Genomic DNA, 22,423 nt, shown 5'->3' with positions numbered 1-22,423 from the left:
ATCTAGAAGGTCATTTGCACAAGTGCTGTGGAAACCAAAGGCAGACGGAACGTTGCATGGTGGGAACTTTCAGGCATTTTTTTTGTGTGTGCACACAAGTTGAGCATAGTTAGTTCAAAGCCAAAGGAGACTCTAGATGACCCTGACAAGCTCTGCAAAGGAGAGGTTGAGCAAATTCGAGCAGAAATGTCAGTATCCGCTGGTGGAGGCCAAAGTCAGAAACCAAGGCTTCCTCTGACCACATGAAACATGTTCACAGGGCGGCGGTTATGACTTTCCTCTCAGCTGTGGGAGCTGACCTTTCCTCTGATTGATGGTGGAGTTCCAGAGAACTTCTGGGAGAAACTAAAAACTCTTCCTGGACAAAATTATCCTCATGGCAGCAACTGGAGAGTTGCCATGGCACTTGCTTTCCAGTGCTCCAAGCGCTTCATCTAGAAGAAAATAGCATTAAAGAACCACACAGCGGGGGAACCCGCTGATAGAAGAGCTGTCTGAGTCCAGCTCTCTACCCCTGGCTGTGTGCCCTTGGCTATATTATTGAACTCGGAGAGTGTCTGACACCTCACCGAAAGGAGGAAGATAGTAGATTTCGCCTGACTTTTTCTCCAAGGATGGTAATGACCTTTAAACAAGAGGATAAATATTGTGAACTACACATCTGTGTATAAAGTAGGAAGTAATCCCCTCTGTGACGTTATGACCGCCTGGAACTTTGGGACAGATGTTATATTGATTAGATACTGTTGGAATGGATCATATCTATTTGTTAAGAAGAGTGAAAGACGAGAGAGAGAGAGAGAGAGAGAGAGAGAGAGAGAGAGAGAGAGAGAGAGAGATTTTAGCAAACCATGGTTATAGGTTTTAATTGCATCTTCTTCGTAGGTTACTTATTATGGCGCATACTGAAAAAAGTTCTGCATAAGTTATCGCTTTCCCATTACCACATGAGCAAGTGTGCACGTGCACACTGCTGCCAGCACACATGGAAAAAGTGGGGCCTCTGTGTGCGGAGGCAGGAGAACCTAGGCTATGTGCTCCTCTGCAGGCACAGTGGATCCCTCAGATGATTTGTATCATTTGGCCAAATTATTTTCTCCTCCATGTCTTGGTCAGAAAAGTGCACCAGTGCCAGGAAGAGCCACATTCATATTCAGGACACTCGCCATGTTTTTTTTTACCCCTCCCCTTCCAATACACATCCTATTCTGCCTTTTTAACCCACATTACAGCCTAAGGAAGAGACATGGAGGATGCCAAGCCTGAGAGAGATCCTGCAGCCAGCTGAGTCAGAGCTGGGACTTGATGTGGTAATTTGAATGTAATTGGCTCCCATAGATAGATACGGAGTGGCACTATTAGCAGGTGTGGCTTTGTCGGAAAAGGTGTCGCCTTGTTGGAAGAAGTGTGTCACTGTGGAGATGGGATTTGAGGTCTCATATGCTCAAGCCACGCCCAGAGTGACAGTTCACTTCTCATTGCCAGTGAATCACGATGTAGAACTCTCAGCTCCTTCTCCAGCACCATGTCTACCTGCACGCCTCCATGAAGACAATGCTAACCCTCTGAAACTGTTAGCTAGTCCAAATTAAGTGTTTTCTTTTATAAGAGTTGCCATGGTCATGGCATCTTCTCATATCATTAGGACCCCTACCTAAGACACGTGACTTCCTTCTCTTTTCACTCTTGGAAAACTTCCTTACATCTCTGATGCTTTGGCGCTCAGGCTGTGTGCTAGCTCTAGTCTCTGTTAGCCTGAAGATGTCCCTGTGTGTTCTTTATCCCTTCTTCTTCATCTGCCTGCTCAGCAGTCCTGTTCTTCCCTTGGAAGATAACTCTTCAAACACTTGATTATAGATCCCTAATTTGGTGGCTTTACTCTCCCCAAACTGAGCCTACCATCCTCTTAGTCCCTTGGCAGTGGATTTTAAGAGAGGGTAGCCAGTAGAGAACAAGCCTCTCAGGCAGCTCCATGCTGCCCATTTATATTTTGTTTTCAGTGGAACCTCTTAGGACCAAAGCAAGAGCAACTCAAAGTTCAGAAACACCAACAAATGCTTATTTTGTTCTGCTTTTATTTTATATATACCTCTAGTCTTGTCTGGCAGTACACCTGGCATTCATTGAAGTCTTGCTTCAACTTGCAAAGAAAAAGCCTATTTTCTGCCTGATGGTGCAGCCACACTGAACACCTTGCCTTTCTAGAGTCTTACAATTGGAAGATGCTAAACAGCAATGTGTGGCTTATTTAGGAGACCTGTTCAAGGCCTGGGTCTTCTCTCATCTCTTGTTTGGTGGGGAGGGTAAGCCCTTCCTTGTGGAGTCCCAGAACTGCAGGAACTTAACCAGTTAGTGGGAGGGAATGCCCCTGGCCGAGGAATCATCTAGGCATGAACTGTCTGTGTTGTCTTCTTTCTGATCACATTGCATCCAGAGGCACTCACCCCAAACCTTCTCTTTTGGAACAGGAGAAAAGCTGACAATTCTATAAAGACGGTCAGAGCTGCCATATCGGTGGAAAAGCAAAAGAAAATATTTCCTTCTGTGTCAAGGATGGTAATGACTCTGTAGCCTTGGGACAGGGACCTCTCTACATGCCCTATTTGAAAAGTAGGAGAGTGGAAGGAGGGAGAATATGAACAAGGAGGTCAAGACCATGAGGGTTTCACCCACTGAGACAGTTTTCCTGAACCAACCGGAGCTCACCAACTCCAACTGTACTGGGAATGAATAAGCATGGGATCAAACTAGTCCCTCTGAATGTGGCTGACAGTTGGGACAGACTCAGGGGCCAATGACAGTGGCACTGGAATTTGTCTCTACTGCATGTACTGGCTTTCTGGGATCCTATTCTCTTTGGCTGTATACCTTGCTCAGCCTAGATATAGTGGGGAGGGCCTTGGACTTTCCACAGGGCAGGGTGCCTTGCCCTCTCTTAGGATTGGAGGGGTGGGATGGGAAGGTGTGTGGAGGGAATGGGAGGAGGGGTAGGAGTGGGAATTTGAATTGGTATTTTTTAAAGCAATAAAATAAAATATTTTTAAAAAGAAAAGTAGAAGGAGTGAGGTGTCCTCTGGCTAGGAGACACCATGTCCCCCAAATTCAGATATGGAGCCCCAAACTCTTACAAGAGCTCAGTGAGGAGAGGAATGCTTTGAGGTGCTACTGATAAATAGTAAAGACTTTCTGGGTCAGAATGCTTACCCCTACTTACAATACTCATTCAGGATTTTATGCTTATAATAAATAATTTGTTTTACTTAAAAAAAAAATCTGTGTGTGCTGTGTATACCAGGCTGACGTGGGATTCCCCTCTGTATGCTGTGAATACCATTGGTTAATAAAGAAACTAGCTTGGCTTGATAACGCAGAGTAGATCTAGGTGAGGAAAACTAAACTGAATGCTGGGAGGAAGAAGGCAGAGTCAGGAGAAGACATGTAGCCCCACTGGAGATAGACGCTGGAACTTTACCTGGTAAGCCGTAGTCTCATGGCAATACACAGATTAATAGAAATGGGTTAAATTGGGATGTAAGAGTTAGCCAATAAGAAGCTAGAGCTAATGGGCCAATAAGTGGTTTAATTAATACAGTTTCTGTGTGGTTATTTTGAGCCTTAGTGCTGAGCCATTGGGAAATAGACAAGTGACCCCCTACAACACCAGGCTGACCTTGAACACACAAGAGTTCTCTCTGCCTCTGCATCCCTAATGAGATTAAAGGGGTGTATCTCCAGATCACCATGCTTTTGTTTGGGCTTATTTTTTCTTGACTCTTTGGTGTTCATTTTGATCTTTTCGTCTGAGACACACACACACACACACACACACACAGAGAGAGAGAGAGAGAGAGAGAGAGAGAGAGAGAGAGAGAGAGAATAAGAAGTTTGATGGGTCCAGAGGTAGAAATGGTGGGGTGGGGAGTTGAAGGACGGGGGAAGGATTGAAAACTAATTTTTAAATTAAAAAAATTCAGGATGTTATCCTGAAGTTCAGTGTTGCCCACAGACCTAAGAGACAGCTGGGTGTTTTCTATGCTGAGTCAACCCCATGTAATCCAGTTGTCTGTGGTGGTAAAATAAGAAGAAGTTTTGTTTTCTAGAAACAGGTCAATCTTAAGCCAGAAGGGCACAGGCTGTGTAAGGACAGTAACAGCATATAATGCAGAACACATAAAAAGGAGCATTCTGAAAACAGCAGCACAGGGTATAAGATGAGGGGCTCCTACCCCAGGGGTGCATTCATACAATCAGAGGAGCAATCCATATTTACGCTCTTGGATACCCTTGTGTCTTGTCCCTAGAACACAGTGAGACAAGTATGTCATTGTGGATCCTGAAAGTAGGGGGACTCTAGCACAAAAGTCTACAAAATAGAAACAGCCTCACACAGTAAAACAAGTATGAGGATCTTCTAAGCTGGGGCTCCTTAGCTACAGGTCTTACTTAACCCTGGATACAAAAGACTGCAGTGCCCAGCTCCTGGGCCAAATATCTGCTAATGGGTGGGAGTAGACGTGGAGACAGCTGCTGTTTTGAGGGTGAAACAGTGACCCTCCCCCAGCTGTCTGCACTTTTCCTGTCCCTGCTCTGGTGAACATAGAGTCCCTGTGCTGCAATGGTAGACTTGTTTCTCTGGAGTGATCACCACCCTGGGGACAGCTGTCCCAGAATCATGAAGCAAGAGAAAAGCTCTAGTATGTGAAGGCCCTGAGATGAGGGGGGTGTCATTGTGGCAGATATGCAGAGGAAGACCAAAGGGAGAAGGAAGGCTGTGGATCCAGACCCAGAGAAGGGAGATTAGATGGTGCTTCTCTTGCATTAGTTGTCCATCAAGAGACAATTGGGAACTGATCCTTGCCGTGTTACAGCTCCATGAACACACACTGTATGACCTTTCCTAGATTCATTTATTCTCAGAAAGAGTTATTCTAAGAAGATACATTATCCTTCTGATAGCTGCCAGGCTTTTGACCCATTGCAACCCTTGCTTCATTCTTGGTTCAATAGGTGCCACCAATGCTTCAGAAGCCAGGAAGAGAGATATCTTCTGGGGAAAGTATTCTCCTTAGACTCCATTGAAGCAGATGGACTTTAGTTTGTCACCAACTATTGGTAGTTTATCCCCCAACCAACTCCAGCTGATAGTTTTAAGAGTCAAATTGCTTTAACATCTCTGAAACGGGTCCATTTTATCTTCATTTTGGCAACTGTTTAGATATTGGCTCTCCTTCAAAGTTGTTCCTCATTGCTCTCAAATACAGGGTTGCTGTAGGACACCCCCTGCATGTCTGAGTAGGAGATTTGGTTTAGTGGGGGCCAGCTTGGGTCATTTGCCAAATTCCTCTGCCATATTCGATACTGGCTTTTTGATTGATAGCCGAAACATCTCTTGACTGCTAGCCACAGTGCTCGGTTTTCAATAATGGTCTCCTGCAAGATAAAAGATAAACAGTTTTGTGATTTAAGTTACCTAATTCCATAGATCATAACCAGATGTTCTTTCCGTGTTTGCTTAGATTCTGTTTAACAAAAGTCTGGGACCTAAGCAAATCTTCAAAAGTTTTGTAGCCGTATTTACAAACTTTACTTAGGGAACTCAGCTGGAAGAAGGAATTTTCAAAAACCTGAGCATTATGCTGGAAGCAACCTACCTCGAAGATAGTTCTTGGGAGTATCACATCTATACTAAATTTAAAATTGTTCAAATTCTATATTTCACACCATACCACATCCAACTTGATGCCTTATAAAATGACATTTTAAAAAGTTTTAGCATCTCATAGAACCAAGTGTGTGAAAAGATGTGTGATGTATCTTTGATACACCTCAGTGAGAAGCCAATGAGATTTAAACAGAGGCCTCAGTCTTGGGATTGGAGAAATATCCAAACCCAAGTTCATTCCATAACTGTCAGGTCATTACTATGGCCAGGTCATTAGTTTGAGATCTGTGTCTAATTCCCAGAACTGAAGAGGAAAGTCTATTAGCCTAAACCGGTTGGGTTAGAAATAATAATCCCTTCCTTATAAATGCTGTAAGGATTATACAACTCTCCTTACAATGCAGGGCAGGGTAGGGCAGGGCAGGGCAAGGATATCACCCTTTATCACCCCCCCCCCAACTACCTTTTTACTAATGGTTGTATGCTGAGGCCCTGCTTAACCTGACTTCACCTTCACTGAAATGTCTCTTTACTATTACAAAAGTGATATGCCTCAAAAGAACATTTAGGACTGGAGAGCTACCTCAACAATTAAGAGTGCTATCTGCTGGCAGATCACAGCCATCTGTAGCTCCAGTTCCTGGGGACCTGAAGTCTTCTTCTGTCCTCCCTGGGTATGCAGATGGTGCACAGACACACATTTGGGCAAACCACACACACACATACAAAAAATTCATTGCACTTTGAACTGCCACTTCATTCCATGAGTTAACATGAACCTGAAGCAAAACTAGTCATAAGGAAAATCACAGAAGAGGTTCACATGTGTGTGCTCAAATGTGTGTGCGTGGGTGTGTATGTGGGTGTGTGTTCCATTTTGTCAAATGTCCGAAAGTTGAGTGTCTTAGATATTTTCATAAAAGAAAAGGAGAACAAAGTAACAAAATTGGAACTGATTTTGATGTCCTTCCTGGGTATCTTTTGTGTACTGAGGAACTATGGAAGATGCAGGCTTCCTAAAATCTGACCTTCTCTGTTACTTTAGCCTTGTTGTCTATAGTAAAGATAGGAATCATAGCTTGTCAGAATCTTTTCCTGGGAACACTGGTAGGCCTCTTAGAAGGAATTAATACCCAGAGAGCCATCGTCAGCATCTGGCCAACCTGTTAGTCGGCTTTCCCATAACAGGAACACTGCAACCTTCCTGGAGCTGGGCAAAGGTGGGGGCACTGGTACCAACTCCAAGTTTTAAAATATAACAGGTGCAAGGAACCTAAACATTTCTTCAGACAGCTTAAATGAGAGATGAGATGGGGATCTCCATGGTGTGTGGAACTTTTCTCCTTCTAGTGTGCTCCCTATACCCCGTTGCCACTCTCTGAAGAACAACTGGAGGATTCATTGCTGCATGATCTGCCTTATGATTTTACCTTGTAAACTAAATGCATGGCTAGAAGCAATAACAAAGCTTTGATGCAAATCCATTTCTTTAAAAAGAATTCTCTGTACACCTTCCCAACTGACTACCCAATTCTTAAGTACTATGGACATGCACATGCATGCAGAGTAATAAAGAAATGATGAGCATTATTAAAGCCATTCATATCAGCTCTCATGCTTCTGAGCAGACAGGAAGCAAGGTTCAAATAGTAAGATCTCACATGAAATCATTTGTTCCAGGCTACTCTAAGATGAGCATTAGAGTCAGACCTCAGCAAACCAGACAACACTTCAAATGCTGCAAAGGAAGCCAGGCATCATGCCTACCCTTGAGAAAACTGTTTGGACTATGTATGACCCAAGCTGGCTCTTGTTGAAGTCAGCTTGATTCGGGAACTAACCAGGCTACCTAAAAGATAAAACAAGTATATTTTTATTTATTATAAGGGGAAAACTCATGAAACAGGAACGAAAAGTCCAAGCTCAGCTGTGCTGTGGGGGAAGCACTCAGAGAGAGTACACTTGGAAGGCTAGCTGCCATTTTTCTCCAGGTCCCATAAAACCACACCCTAACTTGGTCCCACCTCTTAAAGATAATTGGTTGACAAAGATTCCCCATCAGGCTCCCAGAATGTGTTTGGCTCGGTTCACCCAGCATTTCTTTACACTTTCTGGCATACATATAGAATCACCTAAAGGAAAGACATCTTGCTGAGCCCATGACAGTCTTTACCTACTCTCTTAGGTTCATTCATCACACGAGGCAGGGAAACATAGCATCCATCATTTCTAATTATAATAGTTCTCTGTTGAAGACTCACTAATTCTACTCTGTCTCTAAGTACCTGCTGACCGTAGAGAAAGTGCTTGGTGAACAACAGGATGTCATAGGGAAAGTGTTTAATTTTTCAATTTAGCAGTTGCTGGCAGCCCATAACAAACATGCATGTGTGTAGCTTCGTCTCTCACTCATGAAAACCAAAGAAGATGACTCACTCTAATGAGAATCAGTGACCCATCCCAACTTCTGGGCATAAACAAGGTCATTGCTAACGTTCAATTTAAACGACTCTTACACAGCCCCTACGAGAATTTTAAATGCAATGATTGCTGTATTAAATGCAATAGCTACTAACACAAGTGCTTGCCTGTGGAGCTTAATAGCAAGAGAAGACATCAACACAGAAATAGCATGTCTGCTTACTGCCTAAGGATTGTGAGTCCCACCCCTCTTCTATCTTTCTCCTGGTAAAATACCCTGGGATGTGTCACGAGGGTCAATGAACAGTTGTAAAAAGAACAAATGTATAAAAGCATGACTGAAGGAGTGACAGAAACAAAGTAAGAAATGGTGTCACCAGAGATGAAGATTGCTTGTGGCTTACAGTGGTTTGTGCTGTTGTTGTTACTGTATTTGCTTTTGTATGTGTTTGAGGGGCCTTGTTTTGTTACAAGAGCGTGGCCCCTTGTTTATCCCTGCTGCCTGACTAGCTTAGCCCCCAAAATGACCACACAGAAACTGTATTGATTAGAACACTGCTTGGCCCATTAGCTCTAGTTTCTTACTGGCTAATTCTTACATCTCAATTTAACCCATTTCTATTAATCTGTGTATTGCCACATGACTGTGCCTTACTGGCAAGATTCTAACAAGCATCCATCTCAGGCAGAAGATCCATGGCCTCTCTCTCTCTCTCTCTCTCTCTCTCTCTCTCTCTCTCTCTCTCTCTCTCTCTCTCTCTCTCCTCTTCTTCCCAGGATTCAGTTCTGTCTTCTTTGCCTACCTAAGTTCTGCCCTATCAGGCCAAAGCTGTTTCTTTATTCATTAACCACTGAAAGCAACACATGAACAAAAGAACCTCCTATACCATTGGTTTTTTTTTTATTTTTGCTTGGTTTATTTAGGTTTTAACTTCTGCGATTGTACCTCCTCATATATCCCAGGCTAGTCTCAAACTCTTGATCATGCTACCTAAGTTTCCCAAGTTCTAGGACCACAGACAGGCAGCACCATTAAGCCCAGATAGGTTTATGTCTACTGAACACTTATTATGTGCTTTTCATTCCGTATGTATATAAAGTAAGGTATGATTACTAGTAGCATTTTATAGAGGAGGAACCAAACTGAATGAAACAGAATAATTTGTGCAAAATCAAGCATCAATGAAAAGCTGAAGCCAGGATTCACACCAGAATGATTGCCTGAGCCTGGACTCTTAAATGAAAATATAACTGGAGAAGGGCTTCCTGTTAGGACACTATGACAAACTTGGACACTTGAAAACTATTGCTCTTCCTTGTCCACCTAACCTGAAGAGAAAAAAAAAAAAGACAAGCAACCAGTCTAAGCCAACCTGTCTGAGCATGGATTCCATTACCCAGAATGCCTTTTTACCCAGAATAACAATGAGAAAGTTCTAACTAATGAAGAAGTCTGCTGATGTACTATAGGGAAATTTGTGTTTCCTAGTAATACATTCATGTCTGAGGAAATAAAAACTTGCGAGTACTTTCTTTCTACCCATAAATGGGTGTGTCACACAACTGAGCTGGAGGCCTGAGCAGGAAGCCACGAAAGGACACATTGAAGGCTGATGGTTCTGAAAGGTGCAGACCTCTGGCATGTGAGAGTCCTGAAGAGTCCAACTCAAGGCTGGTCCCTGGATCAGTAAATGCCTTTGCTGTTTAAACTGCGCCTAGTGAGGTTCGTTAACTGCCTGGCAGACCCAGAAATCAGAAAAGATTCATGAAGAGCACGGAACTGTGGTTGTGCCGTCGAGGATGGAACAGAGTGTCAGTATGCAGATAGGGAGAAACATGTTCCAAATAAAGAGAGCAGTCAGCCAGACATGTGCATGAGAGTGTCCTTTAAATCAGTGTTTCTCAACCTGTAAATTTTGAACCTTTGGGGTCACATATCAGATACTTATATTATGATTCATAACAGTAGCAAAATTACAGTTATGAGTAGCAACAAAATAATTTTACATGGTGGGTTCACCATAGCATGAGGAACCATATTAAAGAGTCACAGCATTCGGGAGGTCGAGGACCACTGCTTTAAATGATGGGGAACCCCCTTCTATAACTCAGTCTGAGGACACCCACATTAATCTGACTGCTTTGGAGAATGTATGGTTTGGCATAGTTCTGTCAAAGTGTGTTGCCCACACCCATCACAGTAGAATCCCCTGGCAAACTGTTGGATGCACAGGGTCTCTCACCTCCTGAGCCAGACCCCGTGAAGGGAGAGCTTGATAACCAGCGCTTCCATTTTAACATTTTAACAAGCCTGCCTGATGAGTGTGGTGCCTGTTCTGCTTCTGCATAACCGGATTTAGCCTCCACAGAGAGGCTTCAGTGCCCTGATTCAGGACTCTGTTCTTCTACTGCCCACTGTGTCAGTCTTTGCTCTACAAGTAATAAAATGTCCTCAGAGATTCTGTCCTCACAGCCCTAGCTGGGACGTCAGGTTGTAAGGAAGTCACACCCACTGTGACTACGCAGTTCTACAATTCCAAGCAAAAATGGCGACAGAACCCAACATTTGTCCATGGATGGCTTCGTTAGGTACTACCTTCCAATGCCAGGCTTTGAAGAAGGGGGATTATGTCTAATGTCACTGAGAGAAGAGAGGGTGAAACAGTCAGAGGTAAAAGTGGGTACAAGCTCATTTCATAAGAAAACGGAGCAGGCGGGGACTGTAGAAGGAAAGCTGGAAGAGCTCGCTGTGAGGCCCGTTTCCCATCACAGTGAAAACAATATACAAAGTGTTAAATGCAAGAAGCTGGATACAAAAGGCACATGCCTCTGAAGCAAAATGTTGTGCACCTGCAATTCCAACACTCAGTAGGTAGAGGGAGGATGACTGGGGAGTTCAAAGCCAGCCTGGGTTACATTGTAAGACTCTGTCTTTAAAAATCAAACAAAAAAGGAGTTGTGGGAGTGGTTAATGGTAGAGTCCTTACCTAGCAGGTACAAGGCCAATCTTCAGCACCAAAGACAAAACAAAAACAAAGCTGTGTGCGGAATGATTTAATCAGCTGAAAGTCCCAGATAGGAAAGTCCAGAGAGAGGGAGAGCGTGTTTGTGGTTGTTCAGGAAGAGGGGTTGCTAATGGGTGGCATGCTTTCCTTTGAGAGGATGGAAGGCTTCTGGAAGTAGGTAGTGTTGATGACTGGACACTCAACTACTAACTTGAAAACATTTAACTGTTCACTTTAAAATGGTGAGTTTTATAATGCACAAATCATATCTCAATTTTAAATGTAAATTCTGTTTGTGCCAGTATGGGGGAATTTTAAGAATGAATGGAATCTTTAAGATCATGATTGTGGCCTCCCTACCACACTTTGCAGATGAAGAAGGCCAAATGTTTGTTTTTCTATCAGAGAATGCAACTACACACTGTGCCATGCCTTTGATCATAGAGTAAAGGAAGGCCACCCACAGTGCAGGACTTTGCAACCTTAATGTCACCTCCATTCTCAAGTTCCTAATGGACTGGGCTCCACTCACCACACACACGCAAAAAACCCCGGGGGCACTTACCTCTCAGCAAGGGACACAACAAAGTTGGAGCTGATCATTGACAAGTAGTAGACTCTCCACAGGACAGGAGTTGCAAAGCAGCTGGCAGAAGATGACAAAGGACAGTTAGTTTTAGAACACATATGCTAGAAAAGTGTCCATGCTCACACTGGGGTATTGGTATATAGATCACAGTGGAAATATAAACACACACACACACACCACACACACACACCACAGGAGCCAGAGCTCAGGGGTTAAGAGCAATTGTGTTTCTTCAGAGGCCCAATGGTTCAGTTTCCAACACCCGTATCATCAAGCAGCTCACAACACCTGTAACCCAAGCTCCAGGTGCTTGGTTCTGGCCTCCGTGACAGCCTCGTGTACTTAAATAAAGTCACGCACTGACATACATACAAATAAATAAATCTAGATATAAAATGCATGTGTATATAGTACATATTTCAAGCATATACTTTTATGTACACATATACATAAAACTTTAAGTGTGGAAGACTGATGTTCAAAAGCATTTGAAGGGTTGTGACTAGTTTTTTCTTTCTTTTTCTTTCTTTCTTAGTCTCTCTTTTATCTAAGATTTCTATGCTTTCTAATTTTTGGTCACTTTCAATGAAAATAATAACAGTAAACTCTCTTTATCCATTTTTGTTGTTGTGAAGAAGGAATACAGGAGTGTGACTTTATTCCCAGGCGTCTCTGAGGATGAATATGTGGAACCTCCACTGTGGGACAGTATGGCCTTCTGTCCTCTAGTGCAAGGTTTCTCTTCATTGAAGTCCTGCTTTAGAGTGCTGGGTTAGGGCTGCTCTCTCAAGTCTGTGCTTATAGCTTCACAGCCTGTTTCCTTACAAGGGTACTTGCCCAAGGACCACAGGGCTAGAATAAAGCTCTGCACACTTCCTCTGCCTTCTTCCAAGCCCTCTTCAAACACAGTTCATGATACTTAAGTGTGGATGGATGGATGGATGGATGGATGGGTGTGTGGATGGGTGGATGGGTGGTGGATGGATAGATGTGAAGGATGGATGGATGGTGTTTAGATGAATGGATAGATGGCGAGGGTAGGCAGGGTGGGTGGGTGGGTGGATAGGGTGGGGTGGTGGGCTGAATAAATGTTTGAATGGATGGGTGGGAGGATGGGTGGTTAGATGGGTGTGTGGACTGGCCCGCAGTGTGGGTGGATGGCATGCTGGCTGGATGATGGCTCGGAGGATGGGGGATGGGGGGGGTGCTGAGATGGGTGGGTGGGTGGATGGGTGGATGGCTAGACTGGGGTGCGTGGATTAGCCAAGTATACTGTGCTGTGATTACATGCCTTATACAATGTCTCATATGCTGATGGGAGTAAAAGCTAATGCAATCCTATAGAGAACAATGTTCTCAAAATTATTATTTGAAATCCACTTCTAGGAATTTACTCCTGACATATTCTTGTACATGACTAAAAAGATATGTACATGGTTCTTTTGCTGTGCCTTTGTAAAGTACCAGTATAGAAGCAGTTACATCTTAGTTAACATGGGACTGCACATAAGGATGCACAATCTATACCATGAAATATAATGCACATACCTATGTAACAAAATATTATGCTGTCACTAAAAGTAATGGAAAAGCTTATGAGCTAGTATACACAATTACCTAAATACACCGTTACATGAAAACAATAAGGGCACGGGGCTGTGTGTGTGGTTGTAGCAGCCATGGAAATATTCCACCCAGCTCTCCTGCTGATGGGAAGATAAATACACACAGCTGTGAAAATGTTCCACTCAGATCTCCCGCTGTTGGGAAGATAAATATTGGCAGCCCCAAACACCATACTCCACATCTACCACAATTTTGATTCCAACGCTGGTCCTTCCCATGGGCTACTAAGACCTGCAAAGGAGGACAGCGTGGATTCTCATGAGACTCACTCCTGCAAGATGCTGGCCATTCCTGATGGACAATCTTGACTTAATCCTTCAATCACTATAGACCGAAACTCTTCTCTGGAGCCCTCTTTTTTCCACTTCCCTCTCTACTGCATGGCTTTGATCTTCAAGGTTGTGTGACACCTCTTCCTTACCTTCCCTGCCTGCTACCCTTTCCTCCACAGATACTTTCTACAATGAATTTCTTGCATGACACATTCCACTTTGATATCAACATCTCAGAATACTGACAGATGAAGTAGTTTGTTTGTTACCATTGTGTAAAAATGTGGGAGAAGATTCACACACATGTACTTCTCTGCAGATGTAGAAAATAAAGTGTGAAAATATTAAAAAAAAAAAACCCTGATACCATACATTGCCTTCAGACAGAAGCTAGGCTAGAAAGTGTATTTTACTGTATTTACATTTAAATAAAATTTAAAACCATGTGAATGTATTTCTTGCTTTAAAAAGTCTGGGTTGTGAAGCAAACATGATTCAATTCATAAAAACTTCATAAATTTGAAGCAAAACCCATTTACAATACATAAATTTTAAAAGATGGAAGGATAGCATAGAATGTCATAATTTTCCTTGCCTGAATATTCCACATTTTTGAGAATAGACCCATATTTATGTGATAAGAGGCTTGGTTTTAAATTGAACAATGCCTCTTTTCGGTATCTTTTATAACACCACTGTCAGGGACTCCACACAAGCTCTTCCCAAGCAAAAACATCCCCTCCTTTATCTTGCAGAGGGCCAGCTTATCTGTAACAGGTTTATATGTGCTTTTCCTAGCTTGAGTAGGTAAGAATAAGGTATCTTGTAGGATTTCAAAGTTGTCTCAGTTACATTTTTTTTAATGTAAGAGAGTGCTTGGGATAGAGGAGCAAGTTTCTTTGAAAAGCACCTTTTCAGATATAACTACTAACATAGAGAAAAACATGATTTGAGAATTTGAGAATTGAGTACAAATTTGAGAATGAACCTAAAGATGGTTGCGGGCAAAAATTCTTTAAATGGCATTTGAAAAAGAAAATATATATGTAGATTTTTTTACCAGTCTTTCAGGCATTTGTTTTCAATGAAAGGTGGCCCATATTCTTTAGAAGGCTGTCTTTAGTCTTCGAATCAACACTTGATGAAATTTTATTTCCTGATTAGCTTAAATTAAAACTAGATACAGTTCAGCATTCTTTTAAACTCTGCCAGTTCCAGAGTACATGGCTGGTGTCGGTAGTCCATGTCAGTTCCAACAGTGACCTGCTTTCAAAAGCCGGTGAAAAAAATACATGACACCATAATTCCAGAGAAGATACTTACATCCAAACGCCTATGCAACTCTGGAATATCCGCAAATAGAATGAAAAGACATACGCCCATCTGTAAAATCAGCACAAGGACAAATATATCTGAGGAAACAAGAACACAAGCTATCATTTTGAGAAGTTGCTGTTTGAAGCATTACGTCTGTTGACTGATATATTCTAGGTTAATGCTGATTACATTTACTTGACTTCTGCATCCAAATACAGCATAATGAATGAAAGCACTCATTTCTATGCAGTGGGTCTCACCTCCATAATTTCTATGCATGTCCTTGATGGGGATCTCTTTTATATGTATGTTATGTTCCAATTAGTACAGGTGGTAAATATATAGAGACTAGCAATGATAAAATGCCCTTTCAATGAGTGCTTTAAAGACATTCAAGTAGCTGCCTTAAATACAAGTCATCTGCCTCAAATCCATTTCTGGAAAACCAGGAATGCCATAAATACATGAAATTTTAAATTGTGATTATATAAAGACGAACATTCAACTGCTTCTTCATTCCAGTGAGGGAAAAGGTAGAATCACTTTCTTGGCACAATTTTGTGCTCCCGAATTGTAACAATTAGTACCAATTATATAAATATATGTCTCAGAAAACTAACTTGGACACACACTTCTCCTCAACAACCTCTCTGCCCCAAACTACCTCCGGCTAAGAGGGTTCTCAGTGCAGTATGATGAGGCAGGTTCCCCAGGTCGGACCTACTCCCAGTCTGCTACCACACCATGCTGTTCCTGTTGAGGGCTGTGACCCTTCTCATGTCCCCAGGATGAATCCCAACAGACAATGACAAGTAAAGACTAGTCTTTACATTAATCTTCCCAACTCAGACTTATCCCAAGAGAAATCACTAAAGACAACTTCCGGTAGAGCACTGGCCTGAGAAGAGAAAGCTGTCCTTTGATGGAAAGAGAGAGGCAGGGGAATGAGGTCGCTGCATCTTTTGGAGTTCTGGACTGGAACTCTAGCTGAGACTTGGCTGTGTAGTTGATTCATGAGTGACCTGAGCATGCCTGTGCTAATGATCAGCAATGGTCGAACCAACAATCCCCCTGTTTCCACTCAGTGTTACTCACAGTTTGTATAGGTAGGCTGCCTGAATGGTTTGCCCTTAGAGAACACAAGGGCCACGATGATACAGTTGATTGTTCCCAAAAACCATATAGTAGTATTCTCAAAACTAGCAAAGGTGCTGTTACTTCTGGTTTTCTCGGGAACATGTGGAGACGTGTTTATAGCTAAGATGCTCTCATTTCTCGTTGGGCAGGCACTACAAAGGAAACCAAAAGAACCAATGGAATCCTCAAAACATATTTGCATCTATGGGTCACCATGCAAATAGATAGCCAATATTTCATAGTAGTCTCCATTGGGGATAAGAAGACACAAAAATAAAGGAAAAATTAACGACAGACAGATGCATAATTTTGTATGTTTGAATAGGGAAATTGATACATAGGCAGGTTCAACTGTCTACTTGTTCAGTAAGCTGTGCATCCATCACACAGCTTACTGATATGGGGGGAGTGGAAGATGAGTAAATTGTGATTCTTCCCTTAGTAATACATAAGGTGACATATACTAATCATTGAACAGGGGCAGTTTTGAAACAGCTCCGCCATGCTGGACTGGGCAGGGCAAGCAGGCAGTGCCATATATACCCTAGCAATGCCGCAGCTTAGATTCTTAAGAAGCACTTAGCATTTTAAGAAGTGCTCTGGTCAGAAAATAATAACATATATGCAATAAACACAAATCCAGATTAAAAAAAAGATCTCTAAATGGGTCACAGTACGAGGCTTGGGAGAGATTTTGATCATTTCACCAGACATGGCTTAAACTGGGCTCCTTAAACTGGGACAAACCAGGAAAGTTATATAAGTCCTTGCCACCCTCATTATTAAACAACACAGCCACGATGTGTGACAAAAAGACAGATGGTTTTGAACGACTTCCCGAAAGGACTTAAAGGAACTGAAAGCAGTGTCTGATGAAGACCAGAGTGCCTCCCTTCAGGTGGGCCAGATGATGTTCAACAGAAATCAGGCTTCGAGGAGCTGGATTTGAGGCCACGCTGATACCTGTGCAGCTCCATGAGGTACCAGGGGCTGTTTCTGCACGAGGACGAAGCCCACGATGTGCATAGGCCAAACTGAGGAGGATGTTGAGAATAACTGAAAGCCGCAGAGGTGGGGAGATCAGCCGCCTGCAGGCCTGAAGGCACTAGCTTGGGATTGGCACCGTTCAGATTCACTGCAAAAGAAATCCAGAGTTTTACATGTGTGAGAGCAGGAAAGTGTTGCATTCTTTTTTTCTCTCTTATGATCTTTATATGCATGTCTGTAAAATAATAACTTTTCCTTACTGTACAGATGGGAACTTGATATTTCCAGTGGGTTAATAACTTACATAAAAATAGCGCAAGCAAAAATACGAAATTTCACATTTTTCATTTTTTGGCTTTCCCCCTGCCCCACTCACATTGCCCATTCGATGGTCATCCTGACTTCTCTTTTTAATTTTTATTGCTTTATAAATAATATCGTTCAAATTCCACTTCCTCCCCTCCTCCCATTTCCCTCTTGTTCCCCCACTCACCCTCACCCTCTAGTCCTAAGAGAGGGCAGGGTACCCTGCCCTGTGGGTAAGTCCAAGGCCCTCCCCCCTCCATCCAGGTCTAAAAAGATGTGCATCCAAACAGACTAGGATCCAAAAAGCCTAGTACATGCAGTAGAAACAGATCCCAGAGCCATTATCATTGGCTTCTCAGTCAGCCCCCATTGTCAGCCACATTCAGAGAGTCCGGTTTGATCCCATGCTCGTTCAGTCCCAGTCCAGCTGGCCTTGGTGAGCTCCCATTAGATCAGCCCCCCCTGTCTCCGTGGGTGGACGTGTTGCATTCTTAATGGTGAGAGTGGTATGATTAATGTACCTGTCAACCCTTGATCTGAGAAGCTCCTACTTGCAGCAGATGGTGATTAACACTGACACCCATAACTGATCAAAGCAGAGAATACGAGACTATAGAGTGCTCAGTCCTAAACAGGATCTCTGTATCATAACCCAGTCCCCCCACCCAAAAATAATGCTAGGATTTTTTGCCAAAGAGGAGCCAGAAAAAACTGTGGCAGTGAGAGGTAGCAGATGATTACAATGGGACGGGACACAAATGGGTATTCATGTAGCCAACTAAGATCCACGTAAAATCTGAGAGAGCTTCAAAAGGAATCCCAGACACAAAAGACCAGAGTTAAGAATGGTTTGGTAGTGGCATTTTCTTGGGTGGGTTCTGTTTGCTAGAAGCAAGCAGAGGCATGGTTCCTTTAAGAGAGGTTTTACTGATTCAGCAGTAGCAGAAAAAGCCAAGCTGTTTTGAAATTGCAGCTTTCTGGCCCATGCTGCCAGTACAACCTCTGACTCTTTCAGGAGGCCGAGAATTTAAATGGGGTTTGTAGCCAAAGTGCTACAGTTTGCTTAATGGCAACATAGGGCAGCTGTGTGCCTAAAAATGGGGCAATGTATTTGGCTCTCAGAGGCAGCAAACAGCTAGCTCCACCATGCTGGACTGGGTGGGACAAGCAGTCAGTGCCATATACACCCTAGCAATGCCACAGCTTAGATTCTTAAGAAGCACTTAGCATTTTAAGAAGTGTTCTGGTCAAAAAATAAGAACAGATATGCAATAAAGATAAATCCAGATAAAAGAGATCTCTAAATAGGTCAGAGTGTTGGATAAATGTACATAAGCTTGGAAGAGAAAAATAAAAAGAGTATAGAGAGTTATGAAAGAGAAGTAAAATGGTCTAAAAAAAACAAAGTCTTTAAAGAAACAAATACAGACAGTCATAGATTAAAAGGGCAAAAAATAGCCATGTAAAGATGGAAAATACACAGAGAGTCTGAATTATATATATATATATTACTGTGTTTTCTTTGAATTTTTTGACTTTGAAGAAGATAAGTAACCAACATATATATCTTAAAGGTATCTTGATTTCAAAATTGTATCTAAGGATAAGTTGCTTTGGAAAAGAGATATTCTTCTTTTGTTTCCACAGAAGATGAGAATCTGTGAAATTGCTTCTAGACTAATGTGGTTTGATGGACCACGACCTTCTGAAAGGTTGCTTTGAACACCCCCCAAAATTACTTTGCCCAATAAAAATGCAGGAAGTAGTTTGGAGAAGAACTATACCCATATTCCCAAATATTGTTTATAAATATTAGTTTACATTTAAAGGGGATGTGATATAAAGATGAATACTTTGCATTGATATGGATCTTGGTTTTATTGATACAAATTTAAGGTCAATTTTGTTTATAGGTACATGTATTTCTTATCTTGATTAAAGTATTGTGTTTGTACAGCTCATTTAAAAATGTAATGCATAATTAAGAAATATAGCTTGCAGTTTCAGAGGTTCAATCCATTGTCATCCTGGCAGGGGGAGCGTGGCACCACACAGCCAGACATGGTGTTGAAGAGGTAGCTAAGAGATCTACATCCTGATTCAAAGGCAACAGGGAAAAAAGGCATTGGGTCTGGTTGGGGCTTTTGAAACCCCAAAACCCATCCCAAATGATACACTTGCTCTGTCAGGGTCATACCGCCTAAACTCTCTCAAGTAGTGCCACTCCCTAATGACCAAGCGTTCAAATATATAAGCATATGGGGTCCAATGCTATTCAAACCACTACAGGGACGTCATATGTATTAGACATACAGGGTGAGAAAAGGAAAATCCAGAATGACTAGAGGTCTTAAATTTGAATAACTAAGAGGGTAGTAATGCTCTCTCATAGACTGCCCAAAGGCCCGGAGCATTAAGTAGCACAAACAAGCGACTCAGTAAGTTTACATAATTAGGTCTGGCAGAAATAAGAGTTTGGCTTGAGTATGCGTGGGCCCTATTAAATATGCAAAGCTGGGTACTTCATTCCCAAACTCCAGATAATCATCTCGTCTGTAGCTATAAACTGGGGATTCATCACACACAGATGCCTCTAAAATCAAGCGACTAGTTGACGTCTCCTAGAGCGAGGGTGTGGGCTGACAACAAGTTGCTCTGAGAACATGGTTTAAGAAGGAACAAAAGGAAAGAGACGGAAGCTGTGTCACCCAAGAGGTAGACGAGTTCAGCAGAGTGTGGAATCACTGAAGGGAAAGGAAGAAACCTTTTGAGGAAAGAGCGCTGTGGTGCTGATAGTCAGGTGCTCAAGAAGTGGTTACTGCTATCGGCAGCAGAAAGGCAAGGGGAACTTCGGGAACTTCGGCGGGTAGCGGCTGAAATGAGGTTAGCAGTTGCTCCACCTGAGCAAGTCCATTTGCGTTTTTGAACATGTTTTGAAAATGAATTGTCAGAACTATTAAAATCGTGAAAGGGAAAGGCATGAAAGCCGGGTCACAGCACGTGTGAGATTGTCAACGAAAGACACGTGTCTTTGTAGTGAGTGAGTCGTGTGCACACTCCCAGACCACTGGTGCCTGGGCGTGGTGGTGGTGGGGTGCTCGTAGGGAGTGTCATTGTTGAACTTGCAAGCGAAAGTGGGCAACGAAATTAGAAATGTATGTTCACACGAACCCCTGCACACAGATGTTTAAAGCACTTTTATGCTTAATCTTTCTAAATTTGAAAGCACCAAGATGCCCTCCTGGGAGGCAAATGAAGAGAAATAAACTGTGACCCAGAGACCAGAGAATGTCCTTCAGTCCACTAAAGCTCTGTAAGGTGTATAGAAACCTCGACTGTACAGCATTACTGTCCAAAAGATGCTGATCTGGAAGGCCTGCTGACTACGTAATTTCAACTGCAGAAGTTTCTGGAAAAGTATAGAGACAGTTAAAAGACTACAGTGGCTGTCGGGAGCTTTGGAGAGGGGAGAACAAATAAAGCATGAAACATTTGAGGGTAAACATCCTGTCTGGTGTGCAACCATAGCTATCTGTCACCTAACGCCATGTCCAAACTCAGAGTGGGAGGCTAAGAGGAAAGCTCCATGTAAACTATGAACTTTGGAGCAATCACGATGAATTGATGCATCGGAGGGTAATTGCAGCCCATGTGCTCCTCTTGCGGAAGAGGTGAGGTTGACAACGGGCAGTTGTGTACGCTCAGGGGAAAGGTACAAACTTGCCTCAACTTTGCTGCAAACCTAAAATAGCCTGAAAATGCATTCATGAATTGAAATTTTCCCCTACGGAGGAGACAATCCACATACTCATTAGAAAGGTGGGACGTGGGAGTCCTACAATGTCACAATTGCCCTTAAGTGCCCTTAAGTGCCACTTTCCACGCTGATCGGCTGCAACTCGGAGGTCAGAAAGATCCAAGCCATTCAGATCGGCAAGCGGAGTGCATTTCACCAACACCTACACCTGAAAGCCAGCTGAAGTCAGTTCCTATTTCCAAGTTGCCTAATTGGAGTCTAATTGATGGGGGCCCATTTATAGAAGCTCTCTCTTTTGTGGAAAAGGCAAAAAAGCTAGTTTTTCCCTTTGATAATGTTTTCTTTTAATAGAACCGAGCATTTTGTGGCCTGCCCCCTGCCTCTGGGACTAAGCCACACTTAGTCCTGCTCCTGCCTTTGGAACCGACAACCCTTCCTGGGGTGGAGGGAAGGAAGCAGGAGAAGACCCTGCAGAATGAAAGCTTTAAAGTTCTTACTTGTTACACCAATAAGAGTCGTGATGGCAAGATCCTGGAATAGAAACTGGTAGTTTGAAAGGCTGTTTGTCTCCTGGAAACAAAAACGAAAGCAGATTTTTAAAAGAATGACAAGTTTATAGATAAAATGTAAAGACTTGCAATAAGTGTGGACCTACAACTTTAATTTTTCAAGCAGCTCACTGGGGACATGGCATTGTCTCGATCCTATTGGGGTTGGTGAGTAGTAGAGGTTGGGAGGGGCGGTCCCCCATTCTGTGAAGTTCCCTCACTCTGGAAGAGCATCCTGTGTGTGCTTTCCAGGTGAAATCCCCTGCATCAGTGCTACTCAGTGTTGGGGGGGGGGGGGACACTGGCTAGATCCATCTCTTCTTTTTTGTGCTGACTTACAGAAAATGTGGGTTTGGTCCTGCACAATAAACCACGCGTCCCCAGTAGCCATATATACCAGCTGTTTGGTGGCCTGACTCAAATTTTCAGTAATGGGAAGTTGGAATGACTGAATTCACAACGTGCATCTTGGGCATTGTTAGGTGAGAGTTACAGGTTTTTAATAAATTGTCTCGCTATTTTTGCAAAAGAGTGGCCAAGCCTCTGAGTTCAGAAATGTTGTTTCCCTGCTCTCAACGTGAGTGGAAAGGAGATCATAGCATGCCAGATTGAATTGTACTTTTGAGGATAATAAACTATTCTAAAATAATAAATTAGGCATTCTGAAACAGGATCAAATTCTCGCAAGCAGCTTCACCTCTAGCCCCCTCATCAGACAGTCAGAAAACCTATCTGAAGCAATGAGCTCAAGAGCTTGAACCTAGGAGAAAACAGGCACAAAGGGAAGAGGAGCCTG

At 42.8% G+C, this 22,423-nt stretch overlaps 1 protein-coding gene across 1 annotated transcript in view; it reads right to left on the bottom strand.

Moving 5' to 3' along the window:
- Positions 1-5,229: 5,229 nt before the first annotated feature.
- Positions 5,230-22,423, bottom strand: part of Atp13a4 (ATPase 13A4) — a 118,776-nt gene continuing 101,582 nt past the window's right edge. Inside the window, 10 exon segments of the mRNA XM_038345709.1 lie at positions 5,230-5,427; positions 11,650-11,734; positions 13,961-13,965; positions 14,899-14,987; positions 15,988-16,181; positions 16,993-17,018; positions 17,020-17,055; positions 17,057-17,129; positions 17,131-17,164; positions 21,577-21,649. Coding sequence (XP_038201637.1) covers positions 5,230-5,427; positions 11,650-11,734; positions 13,961-13,965; positions 14,899-14,987; positions 15,988-16,181; positions 16,993-17,018; positions 17,020-17,055; positions 17,057-17,129; positions 17,131-17,164; positions 21,577-21,649 — 813 coding nt within the window.

Source organism: Arvicola amphibius, chromosome 10, assembly GCF_903992535.2.
Source record: "Arvicola amphibius chromosome 10, mArvAmp1.2, whole genome shotgun sequence".
Classification (NCBI taxonomy): Eukaryota; Metazoa; Chordata; class Mammalia; order Rodentia; family Cricetidae; genus Arvicola; species Arvicola amphibius.
This window is presented reverse-complemented; position numbering and strand designations above follow the sequence as displayed.